This window comes from Miniopterus natalensis, chromosome 12, assembly GCF_054644295.1.
Source record: "Miniopterus natalensis isolate mMinNat1 chromosome 12, mMinNat1.hap1, whole genome shotgun sequence".
NCBI classification, from domain to species: Eukaryota; Metazoa; Chordata; class Mammalia; order Chiroptera; family Miniopteridae; genus Miniopterus; species Miniopterus natalensis.
The window spans coordinates 58,278,766-58,296,829 of NC_142092.1; the positions used below are offsets into that span (position 1 = coordinate 58,278,766).

The following is an 18,064-nucleotide window of genomic DNA, read 5'->3' on the forward strand; positions in this document are numbered from 1 at the left end:
AGTGAAATGAGTGGGCAGGGTCTTTGCTAGACTACAATGCTGCTGCTCCAAGGAAGAAATTTACACTTTTATACTATCTTTAGAAGGTTAGGATTACATATTCTAAAGCTATTGCTTTAAAATTAGCAACCAGGTTCAGATACACCAAGTTTAACTAGGCTCCAGTACAACATAGCTCATCTTTAATCTACTGACTATGCTCAGTTATAGAAAAGCTCTTAAGAACATCTGCTTCTTCACCTTTCTTTGGCCTGCTTTTCCATGTAATTGACCATACTGCATAAAATCCTTTGTTAGAAGATTCCAAAAAAAAACCGTTTTGGAGAAATGCAGAATATAACAAAATGCTTAGATCGACCAATTGATGTAGTTCATCAAATCTATGAGGATATTAGTTGTAAGATGCACAGTTATTTTATATATGATTAAGAAAAAACACCTACCAGTTAATTGTAAGATATCACTGACGGTGAGATGTATTTCCATTTTAGAAATGTTAAAATGGGTTCAATTGTTGGGGTTTTTTAAATGTCTTCTAAGTGATTAACTGCCACAGTGAGGTTTAAAAACTTCCATTTGTAATGTTAATTCTATGTTAATACATTACCCTGCTATAACATTAAGTCATCATCAACCAGTAACAATCAACAATCAAAGTTTGTTTTTTTAAGCTCTGTTCTATCTCACTGGCGTTAAATCGGATAAAACGAACTGCACAGCGAATCCAGGATTGGTTCTCAATACAGACATTAATTTAAACTCTTTCTTGATTGTAGTTTATCATTTAACCATAGATTGAGGTAGCTCCTTTAATTATATTAACTACTACAAATTGCAATGATAAAATAAACTGCTTTTAAAAACTGAATTCAATTCTGAAATGTCTCAAGGGGGTAATGGATTATTTAAAAGGAAATCACTTGAAATAGTAAACATTGTCTAAACATGAAACAATCGAGAAACAATATAAACTCATCTGGGCTAAAGAAACAAACAGCAACATTTAATACTAGATTAAAACATCTCCGTGGACTGATTTTACATGAAGATAAACACCAAGTTGCCTCATTACCCAGGCTGCCCTTTCTTTCCTTTTTAGAGCCGTACTATCCACCTGTGTAATTTAAAATGTTCTAGTAGCAAGCCACATTTAAAAAGTAAAACAAGAACAGCGAAATTAACTTAACAATTTATTTGATTTAACCCAACATATCAAATATGTTATTGTTTCAACATATAATCAATATAAAATTTACTAACGAGATGGTCTTAGGCCTCCAGTGCGTGGTTCACACTCCGGGCCCATCTCAGCTCGGTCTAGTCACATTCCCAGCGCTCACTAGGCACACGCGGCTGCCCAGTTCAAGGGGAGTCTCAGGGGACATCAATAGCAACTGATTCTTTTACGTTCTGAGTTAGAGTTTCTTTTACATTACAAGCGGTCCCTAAGGTGCTCAGAGATTTCTGAGGCACCAGATGATTATTACAGTCTCAGGTCCGTTGTGCTCCGAGGCGCCACAGCATTAACAGCAGCCGGGGGAGGCGAGGGGAAGCCCTGGCGCCCAGGAACGTGGCCTGGAGGAGGGTCTAAGCCGCTCGGAGCGATGCCCGGCGGGGAGGCTGCGGACGCAGCGCGGGAAGCTGGATGGCGAGCCGACCCTGACGGCCGCCTGGAGCCCCGCGTCTTTTTTCTGGAACCCCAGAGCGGGACAGAGGGAGGACGGCCTCCGAGTCGGACACAGGGTCACAGTCGGCCGCCGAGGGAGGCTGGCCCAGGGCTGCAACGCCGGCCGCAGACAGCAGCCCGGGGGGAAAGCCCGGCCGGCACCCAGCGGGAGACGCCTCCCCGGGGTTTGCTCCGGCGGTGACGCAGCCGACGCGAAGGCGGCAGGGCGGGCGGAGAGCGGAGGCGCGCACCGCCCCTTGGGGGCGGGGGCCGGGAGGGCGGGGCGGGGAGCGCCGGGGAGTCGGGGCGCAAGCCGCGGGTTTCGATTAGTGTACGGAGCTGCGGCGGCGGAGCAGCGCGGGAGCGGCGCGCGCGGAGCCCGGCGGCGAGGCGACAGGCCGGCGGGGGCGCAGGCGCGGGCGGCGAGGGTCGGGCCGGCGGCCGCGAGGGCGCAGAGAGGCGGGCGAGCGGGCGCGCGGAGCCACGGCCACCCCGAGCGCCCGGCCCGAGCCCCGCAGCGCCGGCAGTGGCGAGCGCGTCCGGGGCAGCGCGCGGGCGAGTGCGCGCCGGCGGGGGCGCGCAGGCCCTGCCCGCCCCTTCCGTCCCCACCCCACTCCGCCCCTTCCTCTCCCCACCGCCTCCCCTCCTGCGCCCCCGCGCCGGGCGCCTGCCCTGTCCTCCTCCTGCGGGAGCGCTGTCCGCGGCGACGGCCGGAGCAGGCCGGGCCGGGCCGGGGGATGGCGCTGCTGGACCTGGCCCTGGAGGGAATGGCCTTATTCGGGTTCATCCTGTTCTTGGTGCTGTGGCTGATGCACTTCATGGCCATCATCTACACGTGAGTGAGGGGCGCCGGGGGAGCCCGCGCGGGCTCGGGGCCTCGGGGGCGGGCGGCGGAGGGAGGCTTGCGCCTCGGAGGGGCTCGGGGAAGGGAGGGGTCAGGGGAGCTCGTCCTCAGAATGCTCCTCCCGTTGCCTCTCCCGCTGGACCAGCAGGGGTGGGGTCGGGGGTCCCGGGGAGGGAAAAGTGGCGAGCGAGGGGCTTGCTGGGCTGCAGGCGACCGGCCGCAGGGCCGGGGAGCGGGGACTGCGCTCCGCCTGCGCGCGGCGCGCAGGGCCGCCCGCTTGGTTTGATGAGGTTGGGGATTCGTGCGGTTTTCCCATCTGGGCCAAGATGCATGGTGTATTTTTTTTGTCTCTTGACCTGGGCCACGTTTCTATTATGGTGGTGATCGTTTCCACTCCTCTGGGAGCTGCACACAGCCACCGGGAGACCTCCCTGTGGGTTTTCTTTCTAGAAGAGCTCTGTGCCCTCAGGTAGGTGTCAGGCACCTGCCCACCTTGAAAAATATCCGCCAAACCTCCCCGTGGCGTTACAGCCTTGAGTCATGTCAGCGTGTACATTTCGTTGTAGTTTTCTTTCCTTTTCCCCCAATTTCTTATTAATTGTCTTGTTTAGGTTTGTGCCATTCCCCTCCACACACACACACACACACACACACACACACACACACACACACACACACTTTTCATTATTTATTTAACATACCCTTCTTGAGGCCTGTTAGATGCCGCTCACCGGGGACACAGTGATGGGCAGGAATTCCTGTCCTCACGGGGCTTACATTCCAGGGGGATGTAATAAAAGTCCGAATAGGGATATTTCCAATAGTGATTAAGTCTGTGGATAAAATAAAACAGGGCGATGGAATGAACAGTGGCACGGGGTATGTGGCTAGTTTTGATATTTCAATTGTTTAAATGTTTTCAAACTGAAATAAACCTTCACAAAGAAATGAATCGCATAGGCCAAATTACTAGTGTGGGTTCACTGCGTTTTTAGCTCAGAAAACATGATTGTACATGGTTATCTTTACCACTAACTAGAATAGGGTATATGAGAGATGGGGAAGACTTTAAGAAAATAATTATTTTTAGGTTGGTTTTCCCCCCACTTTTTAGTACAGAAAAAATATATTTTTCCTTTTGGAAATGCTGCATTTTGTTAGTATAGTGTGGTATTTCCTGGTATTAGAGAAAGGTGCTACGCTGTACAAGACACTGATACTTCTGTGCTACACTGTACAAGATGCACTGATACTTCTTGAAGATGAAAGAAACCATGCCATTTGGATATTGTTCTTAGTTTTTGGAGTTTGTTAGCTGTAGTCACTGAACACATTCTGGAGTTCATTGTAAATAAGTGAGTTCTTAAAAAAAAATCGTGTTACTTTTTCCAATCATAAAAATAAAAAATGCTTTCTATATTAGGGGTTTAGACAATACAGAGAGGAATAAAGAAGAAAGTTAAACACACAACCAAAACTCCGTTACTTTATCAGGATTCTGTGCCTATCCTTCCAATTATATTTCTGTTGGGGGTGGGGAGGAAGAGAGGAAGGGACTTCATTGTGATTATTGTTCTGTAACCTCTTTTAAAATTCAGCTATTTAATAAATGCTTTTGGGGATGCTCTTGTGTACAAGGTACTGTTCTAGGTGCTGGAAATAAGATTGAAAGACAAGACATCCAGCTGCTCACATGGAACTTCCATATAAAATGTCATGATTATTTTTTGCATGTTAATAAATGTATGATCTCTGCATCATTTTAAATAGCTGCATGGCATTTTCATTTATGATGCACTAATATGTATTTGTTGTTATTGATGGGCATTTAGGTTGTTTAATTTATCAAGATTGCAAACAATTCTGATGAATTCATAGGCATACATGTTTGAGAGATGAGCTTAGTTTACTTTTCTGAAAGACATTATTGGGCTGGAAGAGGTACAGTTGAAACTTTGATACATATTCCTCTACAGAAGAGATTTTTGACTGGTGTGCCGCAAGAAGTTTTAAAACACGCAATATCTGAGTATTTAGTCAGGGGCACTGACCTCTTTCCCTTTAGATTGCCAAATTAAAAAATGACAACAGCCAACACAATAACTGTCTGGTGTGAATGAATCATAATTATACCTTTTTTTTTTTGGTCAGATAGGCAAAAAATATATTTTTTGGTGTGCTGCAGAATTTTAGTAATTAGTTTATGTATGCCATGAGAAAAAAAGTTAAAAATCGCTGCTCTACAGGAAGGTTGTATCTGTTCATAGTTCTGGTAACATTGTATGTTACCATTTCCCCCTTTTTTCATTGCTTTAACTACTAGTTCCATTGAATGCTTTTCATATATTTATGCTAGTTAAATTTAGTAGTTGTGAATTACATGCTCATAATCCTTTGCCTGTGTTGCAATCTGTTTCTGAGTTGATCTTTTTAATGTGAATGAATATTGCTTTTGTTATGTTACAGTTTTTCCCAGGTTTTTTTTTCTTGGTTTGGTTTTTGGTCTTTCAGTTTTGTACACATGTTTAATACGGAGAAAAGTGTGTGTGCCTGTGTGTTTTAAGTATCAAGCCTTCTAATGTATTCTGACTCTGGCATAATTTTGGTATCTTTTTCATTCCCCCCAATTACATAGTTTAGTTTTCTCAGCTTTTTTTTTTTTTTTTACATTTCACCCTTTAACGTACTCAGCATTTTATTCTGTTTCATGATGACATGGAGAGCTGTAATTTTAGATCCACCTAAATATTTGGCCACTTCCCCCAAAATCATTTATTAAATGATTATCTGATTACTCCACAGTTTGGAAATAGCACATTTATAATCGACTGAATTCTCCTGTACGCCTGGGTATGTTTCAGCGCTCCCAGGGCCGCGGCCGTGTCACTGATCCGTTAGTTCTCGCGCCAGTAGCCGTTGTTCTAACTAACAAAGGCGAGCTCCACCTTACTCTATGGCAAACTTTTTTTACACATTTTTACATAAAGATGAACTTCAGAATCTTTCTATTCAGACCAAGGAATCTTGTTTTCTCCCAGGAATTACTGCATTTACAGCTCAGTTTGGAGCAGCCTGGCTTCATCCGGCATAGCACCATGAGGGAGGGGGAGGCCCTTCCCTCTATTTCATGGACATCAGGACAGTGTCGCGCTTCTTGAATTAAAATTACGACCAGTGATGTAGCCCAGTGGCCCCAGTAACCGTCTGGAGTGTTTGGATGTGAGACAGCTCCAGAATTGTTTTAAGTTACTTGTTTTGTGCTTAATGATAACCAGCAAAGTTTTCTTAAAATAGTTCTGGCTTTTGAGAGTAGTGCAGCCATTTAGATTCGTTGAGATGCTATTGGTTTTCCAAAACCCCCAAAGTTACCTTTTTTGTTGACAGTAACAGGATCCTGAAAAGTTATGTGAAAATAAAGAAAATACGATTCATTTATAACAGATTGTAACGGGTAGCTAATTGAGGGAATCTTGTGAATACCTTTCTGAAATGGATAACTGAACATAAAGCAAATAATCAAGATTTTAATTTATGTAGAAATTAAATCCGAACCTTTTAATTTTTGATAAGTGTCTTTGTTCTGGTCCCACCTTCACAATTATTTATGTTTGATTTTATTCCTTTCTTACTGAAGTAAAGATACTTCTCAGTTTAATTTGAGTTGTGTTTCAGTGGAGAACTAGTTTTTTCCCCCCCTCTTCGTCTCTAGTGTATTTAGTAAAATTGCAAATTTGACACCTCAGCATTTTGACAAGCAAGATTAAACAACAATGGCGATTTTGTCTAAAATACGGTGCTAAACATTCTGTATTTTATTGAAGAATATTTTCCAAACACATATTCTATGTCCTCAAATTCCTTTGAAATAAAGTATAAACAAATTGAAATAAGCATTTATCAATACTCTCGTATAAAACCTTGTGTATGCAACTGGTGAAAACTGAGCCTATTTAAAAAAATGTATATGGCTCCCTATCTGGTTTTCAGATCAAGGTGCATAATCTGTGGGTTCTTAATTGTTTTAAGTAATACAAATACTGGAGTAAAATTGATGAGAAAAAACGAAAAACACTTTTAAAAAATCAGTTGGTTATTTTAAAAATATTAAATGTGGTGCGTAATGGTATCTAGTTAATTTAGACTTGATGTTCTGTTGTAGTTCATCTTCTTAAAGTGAAATAAAGAGCTCAGTATTGGCCTGTATTAAAAAATGGAGCTGAATGTGATTACTACAACGAACAATTCTTATTCAATGAAATGATTTGTTCAGATTTTACAGATGTCTTTAGAATTCCTATAAGCCTGCAATTTTAAAATGTGAGGTGATTCATAAGCGAGAAAATCACTTTTAATGTTTTGAAACTCTGTCTATTCACTGTATCTCTACCTACTGCTTTGCTCCTTTCCAATTTTTTTTTTTTTTTAATCCTTACCTGAGGATATTTTTCCATTGCTTATCTGAGAGAATGGAAGGGGGAGAGAGAGAGACATTGGTGTGAGAGAGAGACATCGATTGGTTTTGAGGATCCAGCCTGCAACGGAGGGACATGCCCTTGACTGAGTTGAACCCGAGACCCTTCAGTCCGAGGGCCTGCGCTCTAACCACGAAGCCAGACTGGCCAGGGCACTCCTTTCCAATTTCAATATTAAACTGATGCTTAGTCATTTCATAGCATGTTTTAGATGGCAGACGTTTGTGGGATTTCTACCTATAACATTAAAGATAATATTCAGATTAGAGCCTTTGAAATTCAAGGCTCTTATTCCCAATATTTCTTATTTCCTAACAGTAGCTAATGATTATAGCCTCAGTAGGCAGAGTTGCTTAAGTGACCTTTATGTGCTTTTTCTTTTTTGGAGAGCTGGTGTGGTTTTGATAGCTTGGGGCTGCAATGCAATCATATAAAAGCCTGGAAACACTGTCCCTCCCCCCCCTTTTTAGCCCTTAACCGGTCATACTGCTGGATGACAGGGCGGCCTGAATGAGACACCTTGCCTTTTTCCTGCTGCACCTCCGTTGTCCTCCCCTTCCCCACTTCTTCCCTTCCTCAGATTACCACCCCTCCCCCTGTCTGCACATACGGTGCTCCCGCTCAGCGTCAGCTCCGTCTTTCCTGTCAGTGGACTGGAGGTACCAGGCCTGTGTGGAAATACATCTTCTATCTGTAAATATTAACGACCCTCTAGTAAATCAGAGGCCCTTTTCCTGGAGATTGTTTTCAAATTAATTCTGCCTTCTCTAACTTTTCAGGTATTGCAACTTTTATGCCTGCTGCATAGCTTTTGAATGGAATTTAAATACTTGTGGTTATCAGAATAACTGTGATAAACTACCTCTTAGAAACTACTTATGTTTTTTTTGTGTGTGTGTTTTTTGTTTGTTTTTTAAATATATCTGTATTGATTTCAGAGAGAGGGAGAGAGAGAGATAGAAACATCAATGATGAGAGAGTCATTGATCGGCTGCCTCCTGCACACCCCCGACTGGGGATCGAGCCCGCAACCCGGGCCTGTGCCCTGACCGGGACTCGAACCCCGATCGCCTGGATTCTAGGTCGATGCTCAACCGCTGAGCCACGCCCAGCAGGGTGCTACTTATGTTTTTAATGTAAATTTTAGCACTTCAGATACTGTTTTTAGCCGGCATGATTTTGGCGTCAGGTTCATGGAGACATTGGTGTTCTGGGCCCGGGTGGAAGGTAAACTGAAAGCCGCTTTGCTGGGTTTGGTCCTGAGGATGCATTTGGACTTGGGTCAGATGCTGGTCAGTCTAAGTCAGCGATTTTCAACCGTTTGCATCTCACGGCACACGTACACTAATTACTAAAAGTCTGTGGCACACCAAAAAATGTATTATAGTTTTTGCTGATCTGACCAGAAAAAACAAGTATAATTTTGCTTCATTTGCACTGGACGGCTATTGTTGTGTTGGCTGTTTCATTTTTTTAATTTCACAATCTAAGGGAAGAGAGGTCGGTGCCCTGACTAAATAGTCAGGTGTTGCATGTTCTAAAAATTCCTGCAGCGCACCAGTTCAAAATTGCTGGTCTAGGTCATTACTGTCAGGACCACTTTTTGGTCAATGAATGGGGCAATTGAGCCCCTTTAACCAGAGCCTGGGGAGGTGTCGAATTGACTAGATTGTGACAACTGTGAAAAGCAAAATGAAAGTTGTTCAGTGTTACTGTTCACTAATGTTCTGTTCACTCATCATCGCTCCTCTTCCCACATCTTTTCTCTGTCTTGGCTTCAGGACACCTTATCTCTACCCTAGATTATTTAAAACTATCTCCGCTTACTGGTAATCTCTACCTGCAGCCTTGTTCCCTTTTTACTTTATTTTTTTCTTACTGTAGCTTTATCCTACTGGAGGAGTAATGTTAGATCATGTGCTTAAAAGTCAGACTCCTTAATAAGACACCTATAGTCTTTCAGAAGCTGAGCCCACCCCCTTACACCTGTATCTTCAGCAACATTGAATCACTGGCCTTCTAATATGCACTATACTTTCTCTAGAATTCTGCTTTCTTCCGTTCCTTTCTCCCCACCCCCCGCCTTCCTGTTTGTTTAACTCCTGCTCATTCAGGCAGTTTTAGACTTCAGCTCCTTACTGGGTTAGGTGCCCCCTCTCATGTCCTTCCCTACTACCTTGAATTTACCCATCTGAGTTGTAAATGTGCTCAGTTGTCTCTTTTCCCAATTAGACTGTAAGGTTTTGCGGGTAGGGATACTGTCTTATTTACTGCTGCGTCTCCAGTGTCAACTAGTCACTCAATTACTGCTTTTCCAATTATTGCTCTTTGAATTTCTTCTAGTAGTAATGGTGGATTTTTTTGCTTATTAATAAATTCGCTGTCATTTGGCCATTGTGATTTGAAGTAGGTGGTCAGAATTTGGGATGCTTTCAGTGGCCGTGGACTTTAATGAACTTTGTTGGATCAAAGAGAATCTTTATCTGTTTCTGGTTCATTGCCAGGTAAATGGAAACAGGGTTCTGTCAGTAACATGTTTGCCTACAAATCTGAATTTCCCCGTAAGGTTTTCCAAAGGGAATGCCTTCCTTGCTATCAATAATCTTTATACTTGGATATGTCCTTTGGGCCCTGGCAAGTGTGGCTCAATTGGTTGAGTGTCCTGTGCACCAAAAGGTCACCGGTTCAGTTCCTAGCCCAGATTTCAGGCTCAACCCCCAGTAGGGGGCATGCAGGAGGCAACTGATGAGTGTTTCTCATCAAAGTTTCTCTCTCCCTCTCTCTTTTGTCTCTCTAAAAAAAAGAAATAAAAATCAGTATTTTTAAAAGATATGTTCTTTGGGGGATGCACAACCCAGTGCTATCCTGAGTTGGCTGACATGCAGATCATAACAAGTGTCCCCCACTTTTCCCCCATCCACAGAAATTTACTTGATGCACAAAATAGTTTAATCTAAACATTACATTCAGCTTTAAAAGGGTAGCTTTGGGGGATTGTGTAGAAGAGCATCGGGACAGGGATTTTGAGTTTATGGTGTGTCTCCCGGTTTTCTGTGTTTTGGGGCGCGACCTGCTGGGACCACGTCTTCTGCTGGGTGCTTTCGTTTTTGGTTGCTATTAGCAAAGTACCACGATCTCTTTTCTGTACGCTAGAGCTAACTATTGTCACCGAAGTGGTTAGTGAGGTGGGATGTGTTTGCTTTCTTTTTGTGGGTTTTTTTTTGAGGGGGGAAGCAAAAACTATTAAAGCTCTCCTATTTGTTTTCTGTGGTGATGGAATCTTTTGTATAGTATATAGGTCTGGTATCTAGTGGAAATGGTTTCTGGTTTCTTACAAATTTAACTCACCATTGGTGATTTTGTGTTCTCTGGGGAATCTCGTGTGTGCAGAATTTGGGTCGCACCTGGTGTGCTTTGTGTTGCTGATGAAGCCCCTCTGGATGCAGTACCATTTTTGAAAAGAAAAGTGCTGTATGGAAGTCACATTAGTCATGACACAGACCGATGATAAACACACCATAACAGCCTTCCAGGGCACAATCACAAGTAACAACAACAGAAGCCTTTAGTCATTGGAAATTGTTGGCAACGAGTGTGTGAAGCCAGGGACCTGCTGATAGAGCAGTCAGCCTAATTTTACATGAAATATTAACAAGCTTGGTTGCATGCAGCAGAGGTAAATTCCCAGAGTCAGGTAAATTGGTTCAGGAGAATCACAGGGCAGAACTGTAAAAACAGCACAGTCTGCGGCTCTTAAGCAAGGTGGACTCTGCCCTCAGGGAATCCGTATTCTTAGAAGCCTGGAGAGAGCCCTGGGCCTCCCGTGGGAGTTGTGGCGCTGTTAAGGTTGCTGTAAAGGTGCCTGTCTCTGACCCAAGGGGAGGAGCACGGCCACCCTCTCTCTAAGGGGTTCCCCTGCTTACCAGGCTTGCCTCCTGCTCAAAACTCAATTAGTGCCCTGGCCGGTTTGGCTCAGTGGTTAGAGTGTCGACCTGCGGACTGAAGGGTCCCAGGTTCGGTCCGGCCAAGGGGACATGTGCCTTGGTTGCAGGTTCATGCAGGAATAATCAATAGATGCGTCTCTCACGTCGATGTCCCCTCGCCCCCCAAAGCAATGGAAAAAATATCCTCGGGTAAGGTTTAAAAAAACCACACAACTCAATTAGAATACAAAACACTTAAAAAACGGTCCAAACTATTAAATAAAGTGAGTGGGGAGGTGTGCTAAATAAAAGGTTAGAAGGGTGAAACAAGAAGCTAAAATGATGAAAAAGTAACAATTCCAGAGGCTGAGATGTTAGAAAATAAAAGCAACTAGGAAAAATAAGACCACCTATCAGTTCAAAAGTTGCAAACCCTTGGACAGAGAGGCGACTAGGATTCATCAAGCTGAAGCACCCATAAAATCCAGCAGGACCCCTGGATACTTCTTTGAAGGGTTTCTGGAATAGATGTCCTTCTAGAGCATGATAAAAAAGGGCCCTGAAGGCCTTTCTCTTTTGTCTGTGATTCATCCCTTATGACCTTTTGGACTTAAGTTACTTCTGAGAAATTACAGGGGGGCGGGGGATTGGTATCTGCATAGTTGTCCCTGCTGCTGGCAGGGACAGACAGCCCTGCAGCAACGTGCTGTGAGCACCCTCCCCAGCCTTGTCCTTGAGGCTCTGTGCCTTAATTATGTGAATGGGATTTTAAAAAATTTTTGACAGTGGTTCCAGCTCCTGATTTAAAATTTAACTTAGAAATCATTCCTCTAGAAAATGACACATATTGAAATTTTACTATGCTTTCTGTCTCCCCAAAATTGCTCACTTACATTTCAGGATCATTTTATTCTTTTTTTAAAAAAATATACCTTTATTGATTTCAGAGAGAGGAAGGGAGAGGGAGAGAGAGAGAGAAACATCAATGATGAGAGAGTCATTGATCGAGCCCGCAACCCGGGCATGTGCCCTGACCGGGAATCGAACCCTGATCGCCTGGATCCTAGGTCGAAGCTCAACTGCTGAGCCACCTGCGGCCGGGCAGGATCATTTTATTCTTTAAAAATGAAACAAAATCAAAACAGTTGACTAGCCATATAGGAGATCCATTCCTTTTATATCCAATATGATCCTAAAAAGGTAACAGAATCAGATTTCTGAAAATCAAATGGACATACATATTAGGCAAGGAGATTCTGTTTCAAGAGACCTGGGAATATTACTAAAATCCCAAAGTATGTTTCTGCTTGTTCTGATGCCTGGCACGTGCTGCCCGGGACTGAGAGTTTCCTAGGTTGCGGGCGGGGCTTCCCCTGTAATCTTTGCTCGGGTGCCTGTGCTGGGTAGGTGTGGTGATTTCATGCTCAACAACAGAATCGAGTCTCTCCTGGCAGGCTTGAAAACATCTCCGTACTAGGAGGCGGTGTTATTTGGATTACAAAGTAACCAGTAGTTACTTTGTACATTGTACCTGTTATTTTGTACGTTTATCTGTACCTTATACATTGTACCTGTGAAAATTATCTCTTCTTTGCCTCTCAGCTCTAGGGGTGATAGCCTCCCCCCCAACAGAGCCCGGGAAGGGGGATTGTTGTGGTTATAGAACAGACATTTCGAGTCAGACTCTGCAGGCAGGAATTAAGAGGAGCCAGGGCTATGCAGGGCCTCTGCCCAACTGAGCCCCTCTCATAGTTTAAAAAGGAGAGCTCAGCTGAAGAAAAAAAGTAACAGGTTGTCTTCAATGGATGATAATTTATGATACTTAATGTTCCTCATTCTCATACTTGCATTGTTTTTACATTTTGGATGATGTCTATAGAACTTTAAATTGGTTCCTAAATATTAGGTGTGATTTGGACTTTAATTATAATTTTATCCTAACTATTGTCTGTATTTAAACTTTGCGTTAAATGTGTTTTACTCCCTGGTTTGACTGTTTTTTACCTTGATTTGGGGCTTTTGATGATTTCTCCTTCTTGCTTTAATGTTTCTTAACACACAAGATCTGGTTTTATGGGTTTTGGTTTTTTGGGGGGTGTGTGTATGTGTGTGTGGTGTTGTTGCTTTTGAAAACCCAATATAATGACCTAATATTTAAATATATGTGAATCTTTAAATATATGAATTTCTAGTTCTTCCATTTTGGTGTAAGTCTCATTAATGGCCAACATCTCTAAATTTCTTATCAGAACTGTGGTAATTTAGAGAAGTTACATTTGGTGGAAAATGTCCTCAAAATTAGAGAGTTTTTTTTAAATTACAAATAATAGCTATCATTGAATGTTTACTTTGTAGTTGAATGTCATCTATTTTCTAACAACTATTTTATGAGGTAGATATTGTTACCCATCTTTTTAAAAAAAACTTGCGGTAAAGAAGTAACTTGCACCCGGCCGGGCGTGGTTGAGCATCGACCTAGGATCCAGGAGATCGGGGTTCGATTCCCGGTCAGGGCACATGCCCGGGTTGCGGGCTCCATCCCCGGTAGGGGGCGTGCAGGAGGCAGGCGATCAATGACTCTCATCATTGATGTTTCTCTCTCTCTCCCTCTCCCTTCCTCTCTCTGAAATCAATAAAAATATATATATTTTAAAAAAGAAGTAACTTGCCCAAGGACAGTACAGCTGTGAAGCTGGTATAGAAATCTAGGCAGTCTGCCGGCAGCCCGGGCTCTGAAAGAGTAACCCTGGAAGTGGTCCATAGGGATAGGGTGTCTGATTGGGAATCTTTACAGTTGTTATGAATCTTAAGTTTCTGATTGTTGGCAACATTTAGATAACTGTGGAGAGAGCGCCTGTTCTGCACTCTTGTCCATTCTCACAGCTCCTGCGTTATTCCTTCACAGGCGTCGGGTTTCCGGTCCATCCCACGGCTGCCGGTCTCTCTCAGGCTGTCCCCGCAGTCCCCTCCAGGCCTTCGGTAACCCGCTCTTCCTGGGTCGCCGGGAGGGCACTGCCGCCTGCGCCTCAACCCTAGAGATTCTGATGTAATTGGTCTGGGCATCAGAAATTTTTTTTTTTAGACTCCCCAAGTAATTTTTCTTTTGCAGTCAAGGTTGAGAACAACTGCCCTAAGCTGTTTATCCACCGTGGCCTCCACCTTTTGGCTTCTTTTATTTCATCTAGCGCAGAACACAGTTTATCACTTCAGTGCCTTGCCCCACCTCAGGTCGCCCGCCCGCTCATCCTGCACCCATCTCGTAATCCACAGCTTAGCTCGCACAGTCCTGCGGAAGGTGACCGCAAGCCCGGGGGATTAGTCGTGCGGGACAGGCATGGCCTGGGATCTCAGCTAAGCCCCCAGTGCTCTCTGGCACTACTTCAGTCCTATGTTTAGCTGGTGCTGTTTACTGGCAGGACCTCTCCGAACCCTTCCCCGAACCCTTCCCCTTGCTACCCTTGTGCTGGGTGGATTACCGTAACTCCTACTTCACACACTGTGGAGCCCAACATGTCATTAATTATTTTTTGTTTCTTTCTTTACCCTTTGACTAGCTCTTTCCCGTTACCATATATACTCAAGTATTAAAAGTTAAAAATAATTAAAAATTAAACTGAAAACCCCTTCTCCGTCTAGTTAGTCTTTGGCCCTTTTCCTCACTGTCAGGTTTCAAGAGAAACTAGTGTTTACTTACTGTTATCTCACCTCCCATTCATGTACTTAACACGCTTTTACCTACCTAGCCCTGCCCAAAGTGTTGAGGTTTCCAAGTACACGGTCTGGTGGACATTTCAGTTTCTGTCTCGACATTCATTGTCATTCTTTCTTGAACCCTTTCAAAAAGGAAACAGGCCCGGCCGGGCGTGGCTCAGAGGTTAAGCGTTGACCTAGGATCCAGGCGATCAGGGTTCAATTCCCGGTCAGGGCACATGCCCGGGTTGTGGGCTGCAGCCGATCAATGACTCTCTCATCATTGATGTTTCTATCTCTCTCTCTCCCTCTCCCTCTCCTTTCCTCTCTCTGAAATCAATAAAGATATATTTAAAAAAGAAAAAAAACCAGCCACCCAAATAACCCGGCCTGCGACTCTGCTTTCTTCCTGACTATCTTTCCTCTTCTCCGGTCACTCACTCACTCTCAGTCTCCTTCAGGCATCGCTGCTTCTGTGATATTAGTGATGCTGATTTGTAGCCGCCTGCTAATAGCATGTTATACCTGGGAGAGCTTCTGTGTTTCCCCAAAGTAGATGGCTCCCAGATTTCTATCTCTGTAGACTAACCATACCTTCTGAGCTCTAAATATCTAACTCTTTGTTTAGTTACTCTCCATTTACTCAACATTTTTTTAAAAATTGAGAACATTCCATGTATCACTCTTTCGCTGGACCCTGGAGAATGTATAGTCACTGTAGTGTGTCTTTAGGTGTGGTCTCTGCTAGCCTGCATCAGAATCATTTGGGATGTTTACAGAAGTGCACATCCGTGGGCTCTGCAACTTGTCCATTAAATTATTTCTACCTGTGGCCACCCTGTATAATAATTGTCTCCTGGGCAAGAGACATTGCCACTCGATGTCTTAATAGTAACTTTAGTTAGCATGTTCCGAATAATGCTTATCACTGTCTCCCATCTCTCGTTCTGCCCAGATTTTATGAAGGGCACACTCGTTACCTAAACCCGAACCTGGGAGTCATCCGTGTACACTCCTCAGCCTCCACCCCCCTCACTGCCCATCAGCCAAGAATTCATTGCCCTTGAATTCTGAATTCTTAACTCTTTCTTTTCATTTCCGTTGCTGCCTTCTGATCATTCCTTAGTTTGTGCAACTCTCTTTTTCTTTTGGACCTTTCTAATATTTTCCCTCGCCTTCCATCTCCCCTGCCTCTACTTTATTCACTTCTGTAGATACAAAAATGACCCTTGTTCCTTTCTGACAGTCTTTCGTGGTTATTTCTTGCCTATGGGATGAGCTACAGGCCTTGGCAGCGAAGTTGAGGAAGAGAAGAGTCTTAAAGCTGTGCTGCTCAAGCGTAAATGTGCCTGTGAGTCGCCCGGGGGCTTGTTAAAATGCAGGTTCTGTTTCAGGAGTGCTGGGAGTGGGAGCCAGGAGTCTGAGTGCCAGCCTTGGAGTGAGGAAGTCTCAAAGGACCACCTCCTGGGAAAACAGATGCTTCCTTCTCTGCAGCCTCAAAGTGGTCCACACCTGGTTTCTTTAGAGTCTGTATCACACTGCATGTGTAGATGCTTCTACGGAAATTGCTACCAAGCAAGATGTGGCTGGTGCACGTGTGAGAACCACTTTTAGTCTGTAAAACATGAAAATGCTATAATGGTCACACACACACACACACACACACACACACACACACACACACGTGTGCAAGGCCTGAAAATAAGGAAGGAAAATCTCCAGGTACCAGAAACAAAGAGGGAATGCGAAGCAGTGAGTTGGACTTGCCTGCTAATTTTAATCCCAGTGAGAGTCCTGGGTTGGTTTCTAATTATTGATTTTTCTTATTATTATTAGTTATATTTCCCTGATTCTTTGCATGCCTGGTAATTTTTTTTATTAGATGTCAGACACTCTGTGTTTAACTTTGCCAGCTGCTGGATATTTTTATATTTCTGGACTTTCAACTCCATCTCTTCAATTCAGGGTTGTCTACTGGTTCTGTGTGGGTTTCCCTTCCCTGTCCCATGGCCTGGAAATTATCTCAAAGCAGTAAGAAGGGGTGATTGGAGGGCTCACCTCATTTGTTTTCCCAGTCTTAGGAATCACTGCCCCTCTTTACCTGATAACCAATATTTTACAAACCGCTGTTTCCTATATTTTGTTTGATTTTAAAAAATAGTTTCAGGTGTGAGAGTAAACAGTCCCTGTGAAACCGGACGCAGTGGGTCTGGGCTGCCTGTCACTACTTCACCCAGTTAAGCAGAGACAGGGCTGAATCACATACGAGCTTTTATTCCAATAATGCTGGCTGTATGAGAGAGCAAGAGGGTCATCCACATAAAATCTGCTGTAACCCCCCTCCCCCATAAGCCAACTGCTTATAATGGTAGAAGGACAAAGATTTCATGGGGAAGTGGGCAAAAGGAGTAAGAGTGGGTATAACGGTTTCCAGGTTATAGGAAATGCAGGCTGGGTGTTTGCAGAAGGGTGGGGGCCTCTGGGACTCCATTGTCTCAGGAACAAGGTTGTTAATCTTTCCATGACTGTCATTCCCAGGTTAACTCCCATGTCCCGGGGCACACAACTCTCAGCCAGATTAGAGTGTGCTTTCTCTAATCAGAATAGAGCAATCGCGGTTAACGGAGTATGATTAATATTTCTTATAACTACAGCTAACAATCACGGTTAACAGATTAATATTTCTGTCCCTAACACCTGTATCTTCATCTTGTCCAAAAGTTGAAGTTCTGGGTGGTGGGAGCAGGGAGCCCAGGGCTTTGATACTAATATAAGGGCAGAAACAAGACTGAAGACTATTTGTAATGGTCACACACTGGAAACAGCACAAATGTCCATCAAAGGAAAGTAGCTAAGTAAAGTGTGGTACATTAATATAAGGAATACTGTGCTGTAATGAGTCTGAATGAACTAAGTGTAACCACAAAGGTGAATCTCATAAACGAGTATATCCTATGGGATTCCATTTAGATAAAAATTTAAAACAGCAAAATTAGTCTATGGTGTTAGAAGTCAAGATAGTGGTTACCCTTGTCCTGGGCAGCGTTGCTCAGTGGTCAGAGCGGCGGCCAGCGAGCCTGAGGGTGGCAGATTTGATCCCCGAGCTCGTGCAGAAGGCAGCCAGTCAATGTGTTTCTCACATAGATGTTTCTCCCTCTCCCCCTCCCTCTTCCTCTCCCTCCCTCTTCCTCCCTCCCCCCCAAGCTCAAGTTCGCACTATTCGGGTAATGCAGAAACCATGCCCCTAGATACTTAAATAAAAACTGACCTGAAAAGCAGTAAACCTTGTAGGGCCCTGTCAGAGTCACTCATAAAATGGGCCCATTTGGAGGACAGCCACTCAGACCACTTTTGGGCTCCCAGGCAGACGGGCCTGTCACCAGCTCTCTACCCCACACCCCTGGAGAGGGCTCCAGAGTGAGTAGGTGAGCCTTTGATAACATACGGAGCTTGGCAGGAGAAGCTCCTC

At 44.0% G+C, this 18,064-nt stretch overlaps 1 protein-coding gene across 1 annotated transcript in view; it reads left to right on the plus strand.

The window, feature by feature from the left end:
- Window positions 1–2,374: 2,374 nt before the first annotated feature.
- Window positions 2,375–18,064, plus strand: part of UGCG (UDP-glucose ceramide glucosyltransferase) — a 34,098-nt gene continuing 18,408 nt past the window's right edge. The window contains exon 1 of the mRNA XM_087822835.1: window positions 2,375–2,501. Within this exon, the coding sequence (XP_087678961.1) occupies window positions 2,404–2,501 (98 nt within the window). The 5' untranslated portion in view covers window positions 2,375–2,403. The remainder of the gene's footprint in view (window positions 2,502–18,064) is intronic.